Raw genomic sequence first — 14399 nt, 5'->3', positions numbered from 1 at the left:
ACATTTAACCATTCTCAACTCCATGCAATATTTAAGAGGCAGGGCTGGGATCAGCTTCAAAATCCACTGCCAGTAGCTCTCCAAGTTATGGCTGTTAATGGAGGTGGTTATAAAATACAGTCAGCAGCAGTAAGGCTTTCTGAAGCATGGCTCATTTACATGTTGTGTCACAAAAGGATCCCTGGCCCTTGGTGCTCTCTTTTTCTCTCTTTCTCTGCTGCTCTCCCGGGTCCCCGTAGGTGCATAGGGGTTGAAATGACACACAGTGGCTGACTGTCCCCCCTGGGGTGGGGGGCGGTGTTCTGGCCTTGGCTGGCTGGATCTGTGTGGCAGCTGGTGAGCCCGCTGCCCTCGCTCTGGCCTGCAGCATCAACAGCGGTGGTGGGCCTGATCGGAGCCTCACTCTGATCTCTGACTCTGGGGCTGACACTCACTGCTGCCCACACGACTGGTGGTGACAAAGTGAGCGAGTGAGAGGAACGGGAAGAGGGAGAGGGGGGGGGGAGAGAGAGAGAGAGAGAGAGAGAGAGAGAGAGAGAGAGAGAGAGAGAGAGAGAGAGAGAGAGAGAGAGAGAGAGAGAGAGAGAGAGAGAGAGAGAGAGAGAGAGAGAGAGAGAGAGAGAGAGAGAGAGAGAGAGAGAGAGAGAGAGAGAGAGAGAGAGAGAGAGAGAGAGAGAGAGAGAGAGAGAGAGAGAGAGAGAGAGGAGAGAGAGAGAGAGAGAGGGGAATGCAAAACTGTAGGGAAACTGAAATCTCCGGTTAACTGGGTGTTTGGTTTATGTGTTTGGAACACTTAAAATTATGGGAGGGGTGAGAGATCACCTCCTTGTTCTGAAGGAGAGATGGAGGAGAGAGAAGAAGAAAGAAGAGGCTAGCTTTATGAGGACTGGGAGGTGTGCAGTAAACAGTGACTGTGGTCATTATAGTTGAACAAGCGACTTGATTAGTTTGGACAGCTTGTAGTTGTGACAAAAATGTAACTAAGAAAATGCATTGATAATGTTGTGCTGTCAAACAAGTAACTCCCTTACAAGGCTCATTTGTACTGTTAACACTATTGTTTTCTTCTATTTTCAAGACTCAGGTAAAGGAGAACCCCCAAACACACACACACAAAAAAACATTGCTGCAGGTATTTACAAACCCGTTGCAATTTATAAATAGAACGCCCTTTTTCTTTAGCTAGCAGCCAATGCTTTTCCCTTCACTGCTACCCGTACAGTATCCCCAGTAGTGTGAAAACAGCCAATGAACACAAAAAAAACAAAAACAAAAAATGTATCGTTCCACAAAATCCAAAAACGTAAGACCTAACACCAAAGCAACAGTTTGATACCTATGGTGTTAGGGTGAATGGGAGGTTAAGAGGTTAGCGGGATAGACACCCACACCCTCTTTCCCCTCACCCTCCATTACCAGTCCCAATCCCTTGTGAAGCCAAATGCCAATGGCGCTGCCCCTTGCCTAGGACAGAAACTGACAAAATCACAAGTAAAAACTTTTTCAAAATGTAGAAATAAAGAGAAAAAAGGAGAAGAGCAGGACTGCAGTTCTCTCTTCTCCACTTAAATAACTGTTCAAGCACCTGGTGTGTAAAACTGGTTAAAAAATAAAGAGAAAAAAAAAGTAGATTAAAAACAGGCAGGGTAGCTCATATTTTCAAATAAAAAAGGAAAAAAGAAAGGATTGTCTTTTGTGTTACCATAGACAACACAGAAAGGCAGGAACTAAAGCAAACAGGACATCTCAGACAGTAGAGTATATTCAGAGCCCTGAGACTGTGAAAACACCTGAACCATCACGTCACTGCTGTTCTGTAGGACTGAACTTGCTCAGGTCTGGCCCCAGGTGACAAGGGGAGCTTGGTTCGGATTGGGTTGGCTCGGGTAGGGTTCAGGTCTTCAGTGGTGTCCGCTGGGGTAAACTCGGTTTCTGAGGACGACCACAGGGGGCAGGTGGTGCCGAATGCCAGGGTGGTGCTGGACGTGGTCGAACCACCGTGTCACATTCGCGTACTTCTCCTTTTCTTGGATGGCCAGGTCCACCTGGGTGAGAGGAAAGAGGAGAGAAGGGATTTGTCTGTGGCAAAACCACTTCAGGTTAAGCCTATGATGACAACCTATTTTGGATTAGCCTATTTGAATAAGCAGCTGCTTGTTTTTTTCTTCTTCCATCAACTGCAACCTTTTTCATGACATGTATTGTTTTCCAAAACGTCTGTGCAATTTGCAAAATGGGAATCCTGATGTTCTAATTTTTGTTATGGTGCATGTATTAATAAAGCCTTTCTGGTAAACAACAACAAAAACATTACTTTCACTGGCACTTTAAAATGGGTTACAAACTTGCCTCCATTGGTTCATAGCAGATTTCTAAGCTTATTGGTTGTCAGTTAATAACGGTTATGATTGACTATCCACCCATCCATTATCTGAACCGCTTATCCTGCTCTCAGGGTTGCGGGGATGCTGGAGCCTATCCCAGCAGTTATTGGGCGGCAGGCAGGGAGACACCCTGGACAAGCCACCCCCACCCCCACACACACACGCACGCACGCACATTCACACTTAGGGACAATTTAGTATGGCCGATTCACCTGACCTACATGTCTTTGGACTGTGGGAGGAAACCGGAGCACCAGGAAGAAACCCACACAGACACGGGGAGCACATGCAAACTCCCCACAGAGGATGACTCAGGACGACCCCCAAGGTTGGACTACCTCGGGGCTCGAACCCAGGACCTTCTTGCTCTAAGGCGACCACGCTAACCACTGTGCCACCATGCCGCCAGGTTATGATTGACTATTGCTTCAAAAATATTTTGTTAAACTTTTTTAAAATGGTTCAAAATTAAATTTGAATGTAAATTCGGAACATGTTAGACAATACAACTGAAAAAACTCTACATGATTATATTTTGTCACTGAGAGTCAGTACACACAACCAGAGAGTGTGAGATAATATAATATTTCATTTTATGTCCCTGGTATACAGCGAGCACAAGAGGGACCGCAATGTACCAATTTGTCCCATGAAAGTCCTATGAGAAATTCCTAACTGGGGTATGATTTTAAATTATTTCTAAGTGGAAAAAAAGAATCTGGAATTTCCCACCAAGAACAAAATCCCCCCTTAAACCACTCTTTGCGTCAACGGGGTTTAATGTGCTGTAAATTGAACATCAGGACAGGCTGTGGTTAAGGGCTGGGCTTGCTGACCCCATGTCCCTGGGGTTAAAACCACACTGATAGCAAACCGAAGTGACTCCATTCTGCCTGGTGGCGGGTGGTAACCGTCCATCTCCGCCACAACCACTGACATCTCCCAACATGTGATCACTCCCTTCATCAACCGACCCCCCTCCCTATCTTCACTTGTTTCTGATCCAACTTCTTTCTTCGCATAGAAGGCAGAACAAACTTCCTTGTCCCTGGTTTGGGGCTACAGACATCACTTTGTGCTACACCATTTGATTTTCTTTTGAGGAGGAGTGGGTATGTGTTTGTTACCCATGTTTATTGCTATGTTTTTTTCTCTGTGCCTTTTGGCCATATGACTGGTCTAATTGTGCATTCTGCCTCTGTGATAAATCGCCTATTAAAGTTGCGGTTTGTTTGAAGTGGGCCCAGATGGGGATTGGTAAGTGGAGGATAGATTGATAAGAGACCTTGGTAGATAATGGCAAACACAGTGCTGACATTGTGATGAGCTTTACCCCATTATGCCATCATTCTAAATGATAGAAAATCACAAGGAAAAATATCAACCTTTTTACTAGCTGTGTTTATCGGTTTTTACAAATTGTTTTTTTTTGTTTTTTTTTACAAGCAGTCGTGCTTGTAAAGGTTCTGTAATGGTCTTCATTGAAATTATTGTGCGGATTCCCATTATCAACACCTATACACCTTTCATGAGGTTGAGAAATCTTGCAAAATGTGCCACAGTAGTTTACAAAGGTACGAGAAAAGGTAACTTACAATGAGTGGATGAATCCCATAGTACATGAGAATATCTGCTAGTGTGAACTGGTTGCCTGCCAGGTAGACCTTGTCCTGAAGGTAAAGGTTAAGCTCCTGTAGGAAACAATAAGGAATCAATGTTTAAGACACACTTCATAAAAAATTAAAATGTTGTGCAGATTATCTCAATTGCTGCAAATACCATTGAAAAGACTTGCACAACTTTTTTTGGTTGAATATTGGAGTGCAAATTTGTCCCTAGAGGTACCTATAGGATACTGAAACCTTTCTTTGTTGAATCGAGCTGAAATAAAGAGTATTGGTGAAAAATATGCGTAGCCCAAAGCTGCTGCTAATTATGATAGCATTGGGAAAAAAGTTATATATTTAGAGAAACGAACAAGGCAATGGAGGACTTTTAACCAAGATAAAGCACTTGTCATCTTATAAAATAAAGCAATAGTAAAAATACCTTATCTGATGCGAGGGTCTAAGGACAGGGTGTTGTGTTGCTGTAAAGCCCCCTGAGGCAAATTTGTAATTTGTGATAATAGGCTATACAAATAAAATTGACTTGACTTGACTTGATGGGGGGAAATCAATTATATTCAAGATAAGGACAAAAATAAATCAGGTGAATCAGTGGAAAATGGCTCCTATATAAAGCACTTACGTTGTCCCCTAACACAGAATCAATTTTGTGTTAATATTGGGTCTTTTGTGGTTTTCTTTTGTGATTAGGAAGCCATTTTTACTAGATCTGCAACAGGATTTCACTTTTCAAATGTTCATAAGTAAGGCCTAATGGTAGGGGCCAGCAGGCTCAAAGAAGGCATGATGAGGAGACCGTTAACCAATATATAGTATGTGAAGGTTGAGTGAGGGACACACAAGTTCAACTCGAGATGCTAGCTTGCGTATGTGTACGTATGCCTATTTTTGTTGTGTTATGTGAACAGAAATAATATTTGACCTGAGGGGGTATTGTATCTCTCCCCATGACTGGCCTATTAGCACAGATGTCAGATAAAACGGGCTATTTGTTTCCCACACTAAAAAATGACAAGAACACTCGCCTGCGAATCTAATGAAGCCTTCCTAAAGTTAAGCAGCATGATGTGTGTTCTGTGCTACTTCTATGTGGTCTGTGTGTGTGTGTGTGTGTGTGTGTGTGTGTGTGTGTGTGTGTGTGTGTGTGTGTGTGTGTAGCCGTGTGTGGACGTGCTGGTCCCAAGGGAAGGGACCATCTTTAACACTTGTACATTGTGCGATTGGCACACTCCTCACAGAGCATCTTGGGGGCAAATGGAGTTATTGTGCGGCAAGAGTGGGTGATGCCAAGTAAGGCATGAAGACAGCAGACTTCCCTTCCACACTCAGATCCTTGACTTGCTTAGCCTACAGCCATGAAGTTGAAGCCCAGTTGAGCAGGAGAGAAGAGGCAAGGCGGCTCCATTGCCACCCCCACCCAGCACATGGATTTGCAAACTCAGGTTCCTCTTCTCTGTCTGCCACTGTGTGCCTTCCACACAGGAAAATTTATAGAGAACATTTAAGCTGTATAATAAAAGGAAAATAAAAAAGATGCTAAGATTTTTGCTGGGAGTGACAAAGATGGACAGGATTAGGAATGAGTATATTAGTGGGGCAGCACAGATTGGACGGTTTGGAGACAAAGCAAGAGACGTGAGATTGAGATGGTTTGGACATGTGCAGAGGAGAGATGCTGGGTATATTGGGAAAAGGATGCTGAAGATGGAGCTGCCAGGCAAGAGGAAAAGAGGAAGGCCAAAGAGGAGGTTTATGGATGTGGTGAGAGAGGACATGCAGGGGGGTTGGCGCGATAGAGGACGATGCAGAGGACAGGAAGAGATGGAAATGGATGATCCACTGTGGCGACCCCTAATGGGAGCAGCCAAAAGAAAAAGAAGTAGATACAAGTTATATAGATGGGATTTGTTAAATTTGCATGCCAACAGTTGTTTGTGCCCCACTTCTCTGATGCTTTTCTTTTCCACAGCGTATTAAGAGGACCGCATTTGGATTGGGATCCCACGGGACCCAGCGCAAATCTCGCGGGAGCAAGCGGTTTTAACTTTGCTGCAGGCAGTCAAAAAATTAGCTGCGGGTCCCGGGATTTAGCTAGCGCTAACCAGAAAGATGGTGTCAACAAACGAAGTTGAAAAGAAGATCAAAGCGGGCCATTACAATACAAAATCAAAGCAAGACAAGTCTGACATTCATAAAAATTTCTCAGTTGTTAATGACAAAGACGGAAACAAACTCGACTTTGTTTTGGCAAATGTCCAAAAGTGTGAATCTACAATGGGCCCAAACCTGGCACCTCTGGGTCGAGGTGAGACACCTGCTCCATTCTCCCCAATCAAAGTAAGCTCTCCTTCAAAGATAAAGCACTTTTTCCTGCACATATTAAACAAGATACTATGGAGAAATGTGTCGCGCTTTGCTGTAGAGACATTTGGCCGTATGACTTCCGTCACCGGGAAAGGCGACGTAGCCGCTAAATATGGCAAATTTGATGTAAAAGATGTAATTATGCACCATCAGGAATCAGGAACAATTTATTGTCATTTCTTTCATTACATGCGTACACAAAAGAAACGAAATTCTGTTTCCCCCAGCCCACAGCAGTGTGACACAAAAGACAAAAACACACATCCCAAATTTCCCAAAAAACGACACCACCAAAAACATAAAAAGAGAACAAAGCAGCAAAAAAAAGAAAAAAGTTAACAACACAGTCCACTCAGTGCAACATAGTCCAAAAAAATTCCACTGTCCAGAGAACGAACGCCAGCTAGGATGACTATCAGAACCGCCGGTCAGCACGGGCTAGCAGTTAGCTTAGCCTGCCCCGCATCCACGTCCTGTCAGATTGCCCTTGGTGTTTCCTCCTCGGGTGCAATTACTAGAAGTTATTTCCTACGTTATTACTGACAGGTATACATCTCTTTATTAATACTACACAGTAAGGGGTGCCCGGGTAGTGTGGTGGTCTATTTCATTGCCTACCAACACGGGGATCGCCGGTTTGTGTCCCCCTGTTGCCTCCGGCTTGGTCGGGCATCCCTACAGACACAACTGGTCATGTCTGCGGGTGGGTATGTGTCCTGGTCCCTGCACTAGTGCCTCCTCTGGCCGTTCGGGGCGCCTGTTGGGGCAGGGGACTGGGGGGAATAGTGTGATCCTCCCATGCATTACGTCCCCCTGGCGAAACTCCTCACCGTCAGGTGAAAAGAAGCGGCTGGCGACTCCACATGTATCGGAGGAGGCATGTGGTAGTCTGCAGCCCTCCCAGGATCGGCACAGGGGGTGTAGCAGAGACCAGGATGGCTTGGCAGAGTAGGGTAATTGGCCAAGTACAATTGGGGACACAAAAAAAAGGAGGGGGGACAACTACACAGTAAAATAACAAGTTTTCCCTGCGGGATGGGAGAAATTAATGGAATTTTATTGTGTGGATTTGACTGGTTAGAATGTTTGTGGGTACGGGCGGCAGTGGACACACACATTGCAGGAGTGGATGGTAATGATCAGAAATCCAGCGGGAGCGGGATTGAGAAAACAGTCCCGTGAAGAGCTCTACAGTTTATGTTTACCATGACCATTGCAACTCTACTTCTCTGCAAATAGGCCAAGATTGCTGCTGAACAATTAACTTATTCAACAAGAAACCCTTAGCTACTGCTTAAAAGTTTTAAATAACACTCCTGGAATGTCCTTCAAAAGTTCTTTGGGTGAATTTGGTGAAAAAGTCAGCATCAGTGTTGTTATGTAAGCGTTATGGTGTTTCAAACAGGGCACAATGTGAGACTTTCCGTGTGTCCCAAATGCATACTACATAGTAATTCTACCTTTTTAGTATGAAGTGTGCACACAGTGAAGTATACTTCTAAGGCCCAATATGCATACTAAATCTGCTCGATTTCTGAGTGTGCTGTTGGTGGACACTATTTTTTGGTTGTATACCAAGTTTGTAGCCTTGATTGTTGATATGTGCGGCAAACTTGGTGCAGCTTAAGTAGCATGTCACAATTTCTTTTGTTTATATCTATGATTTCAACATGGACTTGTTTTTCACAATGTAGCATTATTAGGAAAAAAAAAAGGGTGCGCCCCTGGACGCATCAATAGTGAGTTTTGTGTGTCCTTTCAGATTTTAATGTGTCAGAGACGCAGGACGCCTACTTTTTTACATCACTGCTGGATCTCAGCCCGAAAGAGTACCTTTGAAATGAGGTAGGACAGGAGGTTTGCAGCAGCAATGTGTGGCTGACAAATCTACAGACATTGCTTAGATCAAACCCCCTAAGGAAGGGGTCCCCAACCTTTTTTGCACAGCGGACCGGTTTAATATTGACAATATCCTTGCAGACTGGCTAGTGGGGTGGGGGATGGGGTGTTAATCACGTCTGGAATATAGGTTAGGTTTTTATGCCAATAGCATCATAACATTTAAGTAACTTTTAGATATTAAACATACAGCATATATTTTCTTCACATGAACATATTAAAAACATTGCAACTCACCAATATCACTGAATCAGTTGGAGCCCTAGGCTTGTTTCCCTGCGACAAGACGGTCAATACATACGAGTCATCGGTCGCAATAAAGCCATATTTTAGGTATGACTCATCGTATTTCCTTTTGAAGGAAGCTTTCCTTTTTTTTCCAGACTCAGCCTCTGCTGTCTCGGCGTTATCATCATCGTTAGACCTTTTATTTCCCAAGCGACTTTTGTTCTTTACTAATGGTAGCTAGTTATGTGCAACATGCACACTGGGTAGGGAAGTGGATGATGAATAACTGATAACCTCGCATGCGCTGCATTACTAAAGTTCAACATCAGTATCCTCATCCTGTTGTGAGCATGACAGGGAATGGTGAGGAAATGTGTAGCACAGACAGACCGTGCCAAGTTCAATGTAATTACTGCAGAAATAGCCCATAACGATATACGTTCATTATTCAGGTTTATTTATTTAATTTTTTGCCGAATCATAGCGTTTCCTCGCGGCCCGGTAGCAAATGCTTTGCGGCCCAGTGCTGGTCTGTTGCCCGGTGGTTGGGGGACGGCTGCCCTAAGGAATGCTTCCCGCACCCTACTAAAATCCATAGCATGAAGAATTCAGGCTGTTCTGAAGGCAAAAGTGGCTCCTACCTAATACTAGATGGGTGTACCTAATAAAGAGGCCACTGAGTGTACACAGAACTCAAGCGCTCATCTTTAGCCTGTCTCCACCTGCTAACATTTTTGAAAAGGCAAAAAAAGTGAGAATTCTAGGTGAAGACAACAGTGATGGTGGTGTGAGGAAGGTGCTAGTGGTTTAGTAGAACAACACGCCCCGGTGTCTCACATGTCTATCCAGAGTTAAGTTGGCTAATGTCGGCGTGTTGCCTTTCTACTCACTTCATATCTTATTGGTCTAATGCGCTGGAACCCATGTGCCGCCCACATCACAAGGGTCTTGTTGTCTTTGATGCCCCCATTATAAACGCACCCAACAGCACAGTGATACAGTGTTTGCACTGCTGCCTCACAGCAAGAAGGTCCTGGGTTCGATTAACGCCTGGGGCGATGTTGGCACTGAGGGAGTTGCGTGTTCTCCTCAGGCCTGTCGGTGTGCAGTGGCTGTCTGCATGTACTCTCGATGTTCTCCTCGTACTCAGGTGGGTTATCTCTTGACTAGGGGCTTTCATGTGTGGTGTTTGCATGTTCTCATGTGGGTTTCCTCCAACATACAAAAGAACTCCAATAAACACATGCAGAACCCTCTCCTGTCCTGTTCTGTCCCTGACCACGACATGGATGTCCACCTGGAATTGGTCCCCGGGCACCAAAGGAAAGGGCTGCCCACTGCTCCTGGCTGCCCCTGGAGGAAGGACAGCAGGATGGGAAAATGAAGAAGTAACATTTCGTCAGCCAACACTCCCTGCATACATGTGTGTGAAGCTGTAATACGAATAAAGTCTCTTCTTTCGATTTACTTAATAAGCAATCTGGAGGTTGAATGTCATGTGCATTTGCGTAATGCACCCCCCCAAAAGTAAGAAAAAAATAAAATTTCTCCCTCAAAGCAACTGTGTGATGCATCTTATTTTTGTTGAAATGATAAGGATAGTCAGCTCTACCATCCTAAGTCCATGCCAACATGTTGTCAGCTCAAAAAAATGCAAAAAGGTGCACTATCCCTTTAAAGGAATCGCAAATCACCTTTCCTTTACAAATGTGTAAATTTTCATTAAAAAAAATCATTACTTTTCCAACTTATTCATAAACACTGGCTTAGTTCGGAACCTGGTTTCTTCAGCTGCAGATTCAAAGTACAAGTTCTTTAAAGTTCTCACGTTACACGAGTGGCAATACGTTCACTTCAGAGCACATCACAAAATGAAAGGCTATGAATTTCTTATTTTGGGGCCTCAGATGGAAAAAGTTTCAGGACTCCCGCTGTCGACAGTTTCTATCCCTGGCTAAATTAATGGGTGATGACTGATTGCTTGAAAGAGCACAGTTAAGGACACTGCTACACCAGCAGGACAGGGGGCCAACAGGCACCAGAGTTGTGCTGCTTAAGGCGACTTCCTCCTGTAAGTGGCACCATTAAAATATTTAAAAGGCCTGTCCAGATAACATGCTGCTGAACAGTGTGACTCCTCAGCCGTGCCACAACACCGCGTCACAATGAGATGGGCACACACGAGCAAACACAAGCGTGTGCACGCACACACACATGCACGCACGCACACGCGCGCACACACACACACACACACACACACACACACACACACACACACACACACACACACACACACACACACTTACTTCATGCTGACAAGACAGTGCCAAGAGGCACCTTGTGTCCAGCAGAACAGAGGCTGGCGATCTATTTCACACTGACTGGCGGCAGGCACATTAAAGCCTTTTACTGCAGTGCATGTGTGAGGCCATGTCACTGAAGGGCCATACATCAGTCTGTATTCCTGTCCCCTGTGCCTTAACGAGACACACACTGTCAGTATGGCCTAGCTGGTGGGAAGGAAGGGGTAGTGAGAAAGAAAGAAAGAGATGCTTTGGCGCCTCTCGAAGGCAGGAGGCTATTTTGTTGTTCCTTGTGAAGCACAGCTGAGTCTGTACATAAGATGACAAATTCAACAGACATTCGGATACTGCCTGGCACACTGTCCTTTCCACCGCTACCATCTATTTGCATTGACTGCATGAAGTAGCATATATGTAGGATATTAATATGATCAAAATATTCCAACATCCCACTTAAAACTTGCTGTGAGTTTGACAGAAACTATTATGAGAATATTTAATCAGCTTTAACTTGGTGTTGTTAATAATAATGATTTACCATAGGCAATTTTTGGAAAATGTATCAAAGAAAAAAGGCTGGATTATTAATGTCCATCTGATTAGGCATTCCACAACAAATTAAAAAAAGAAAATACTCAATGGCAAAAATAGTTCACTGATTTAAAAAAAGAAGTTATATTTGATGAGAGGGATTTAGTGGATAATGGGCTTTTAGTGATGGTTTAAAAATATCTGAAATCATTGGATTATGGTACTAGTTCAAGAGACGTCTTTGCAGGGACTTCTTAGTGAAATTTAACAAGTCACAAGCTGTCATGTGTGACACAGATGTAATACCTATATCTTTTCTATTATTTTCTTTACTGTATTTTTCTATAAACTAAAGTTTATATTTATTTCATAGATATACAGGTGGTGATTTAGTTGTTTTGTTAAAAAAAAAAAATCAAATTTCCACCACAACTTTCAGAGCATGAGATTTCATACCCTTAGCATTTGATGTTAATATATATTGTCATGGCTGCATATGACAACAGCAATAATGTGACATCAAATGGCACCACTAAGCTGTATAACATGCTTTAAGTGTCCAAATGTTTTAAGTGTTAAGTTCAGGTTTGAAGTTGTGAAAAAACAGAGAGGATATGACATGATTTGGATATCATCCTCTCATTTTCTACCTTAAGAATAGTCTTGATGTCTTCCTTGGCACACCCATCCAGCTTGGTGACCCTGTACTCCAACCATTGCTGTACCACAGCCCTTTTCTCTGCCGAATCTCCCAGCAACTCTGGACGCTTGGCCTCTTTCAACAGCTGACAGGAGATAGTCACTAAGCCCACCAATGGAGGACCATTATTACTCTGTAGCACAGGTAACTAGAGAAAGAGGAAGAGCAAGGATGGATAGGCAGTAAAAAGGACAGAGGGTGGATGCTAAGTAAGTTAATGGTTAGCCTCAGCGTTGTAGATTTCGTCAAATTTCAATGGTATTTAAAGCTACAATCCTGAAGATGGTTATTTTTGGTTTAAATTACCGACATCTATCATGATACTGATGATTGCACTTGTGTTAGACCACACTGAATCTGACAGATCAAATGAAAGAGTCAGCAGTTTTGTTGAGTCAACACCTTCCCTACCCCACACAAATATCACATGGTTGAACCCAGACTTCAGCTAAGCTATAGTATCTACTGGTAAAATTCCTCTATTAGCTACGACTGCCATATCTGCTCATTATCCACAACAACTTTGGTGCCTCTTTGAAATTGTCTTGTCTGCCTTTTTTCCTACATTTGGTTGCTATGGTAAAGCTACATGCCATATCATGTGTCCTGATAAAGTCCTACCAGATTGCAATCAGTGAGTAAGCATGATACTGAAATTTTAATGAGATCTAACAACCAACAATTTTTCCAGTTATTTCAGCCAATAACAGCACAGATACCAATATTTTTCATTTCATAGCAATATCTAAAAAAAAGCTTCCCTATAAAACGCTGACCATCACACTATAACCTCAAGTGAAAATACTATTTTGTAAATAGCAAAAAGGCCTACATTTCTTTGAAGGCTGCCGTGTGACCTGTATTTCCATCAATGCCTGTCATCACCATTGGCACACAATCAATGTGTCTAAATATTGGTGCAACATATTGGCCATAATTTTGTTATTTGTGCTAATACAGATGACACATTTTTAAGCAATTATTGGCAAATATCAATAAATTGACCCATATATTATGCACCCTTAGCAAACTATAAAATGAGCAACTACAAAAGCATTCCAAGATTTGGATATTTGTGGATTAGCCATTGTCTGAAATATGCAAGCATTAGAAGGTATCAAAAAAGACATTTGTTTTACCTAAATCTTCAGGACTGCAGCTTTCAGATGAGACATGGTTTCAATTTCAAGCAAATTATTAAGAACTACATTTAAAACAGTTATTTATTCATAAAAACACATCGCCAAGACACCCTATTTATCAGTTTTATTTAGTAAAAATTATCTCCAGGGTGGCGTGTCTCATTTGCATCTTTTAGGCTCGCTATTAGAGTTACTATATGTACCACGACTTTTTCTTTTTTGATGATTCTCTTTTCCTTATAGCATTTCATTATCGTTCTTTATTAGTTGCTTTTTATATATCCTTCTGTGCAGCACTGGTCAAACTGTTTTTATAAGTTCTCCACAGGGTAATTTTCATTATCGTCCTTATCCATCCATTCATCCACCCACCCACCCATCATCCAAGCCGCTTATCCTAAGTATGGTCCATTTAGTTTTAAGTCTATAGGAATGTGCCTCTTGCTGAAGATGTCCGACTGCAAAAAATAAATGTAATCGGGTTGTATTTCATGTCTAGTTGGGGCTCATTTGGTTAGTTTATCCCACGTTACTTCAGTCTCATATTACTTCTGCAGACGGACATGCGCAGAACAATCCACATGCACAGACGGCATGGGGCTATTTCTACGGCGCTGCCTTGTGGAAACAACATAGCTGATATTAAATGCTACTGAAGATATTTAAATTCTACGCCAAAAGCCTACCTTAAGCCTCTTTATGAATAAGGACCGCTATCGATAACGTAAGGCATACCACAATAACATATGGCTAGTCACCTACCCTATACACTGGTTATCGTTTGTAAGCTACAGAAGCTAGCTGTGAATATTTTATCTGCTTTCTTATCGAATATTTTTATTCCGTCATAACCGTATGTCTAAATTCACGACGATATTTGGCAATATCACCTTTCTGTCCCCTTGAGTGCTGTACTTGTTAGGCTTTTTCAAACCTAAGTACTTCTCCAGCGACGACAGCTCCCTCAGCGCCATGTTTGAGACTGACGCGATCGCCTGCGTGTGATGTGATTGGATGTAGGACTGTAAGTTCCACCCATTAGATTCTGATTGACTCTAAATTTAGCCAATGGAAACACAGCAGTACACTGGCATGTTTCTTCTTTCTATCACTAGATTGCGTCACTGAATGAAGTATAATAATGTAATAAAAAGAATGAGGAATAGAGTCACATGTAATGTTTATAGTAATGATAATAAACAACAATAATAATGTAAACA

General features: G+C 42.8%; 1 protein-coding gene across 1 annotated transcript; it reads right to left on the bottom strand.

The window, feature by feature from the left end:
• Positions 1 to 710: 710 nt before the first annotated feature.
• eef1e1 (eukaryotic translation elongation factor 1 epsilon 1) lies at positions 711 to 14154 on the bottom strand. Its single transcript, XM_056299722.1, has 4 exons — positions 14070 to 14154; positions 11988 to 12185; positions 3980 to 4075; positions 711 to 2045 (listed from the first exon to the last, which is right to left on the bottom strand). Exons 1-4 carry the CDS (start codon positions 14151 to 14153, stop codon positions 1902 to 1904), a joined length of 522 nt encoding a protein of 173 aa, XP_056155697.1. The 5' UTR covers position 14154; the 3' UTR covers positions 711 to 1901.
• Positions 14155 to 14399: the final 245 nt, after the last annotated feature.

The sequence above is a fragment of the Lampris incognitus genome, chromosome 19, assembly GCF_029633865.1.
Source record: "Lampris incognitus isolate fLamInc1 chromosome 19, fLamInc1.hap2, whole genome shotgun sequence".
In the NCBI taxonomy this organism is placed as follows: Eukaryota; Metazoa; Chordata; class Actinopteri; order Lampriformes; family Lampridae; genus Lampris; species Lampris incognitus.
Note: the sequence above shows the minus strand (reverse complement) of the source record. Positions and strands in the feature narration are given on the sequence as shown.

Coding starts and splice junctions, on each gene's coding strand:
- eef1e1 (XM_056299722.1), bottom strand. CDS start 14,153: ATGGCGCTGAGGGAGCTGTCGTCGCTGGAGAAGTACTTAGGTTTGAAA. Junction 12,186..14,069: donor GCACTCAAGGGGACAGAAAG/GTGATATTGCCA, acceptor CTCTTTCTCTAG/TTACCTGTGCTACAGAGTAA. Junction 4,076..11,987: donor ACATCAAGACTATTCTTAAG/GTAGAAAATGAG, acceptor TGTTTCCTACAG/GAGCTTAACCTTTACCTTCA.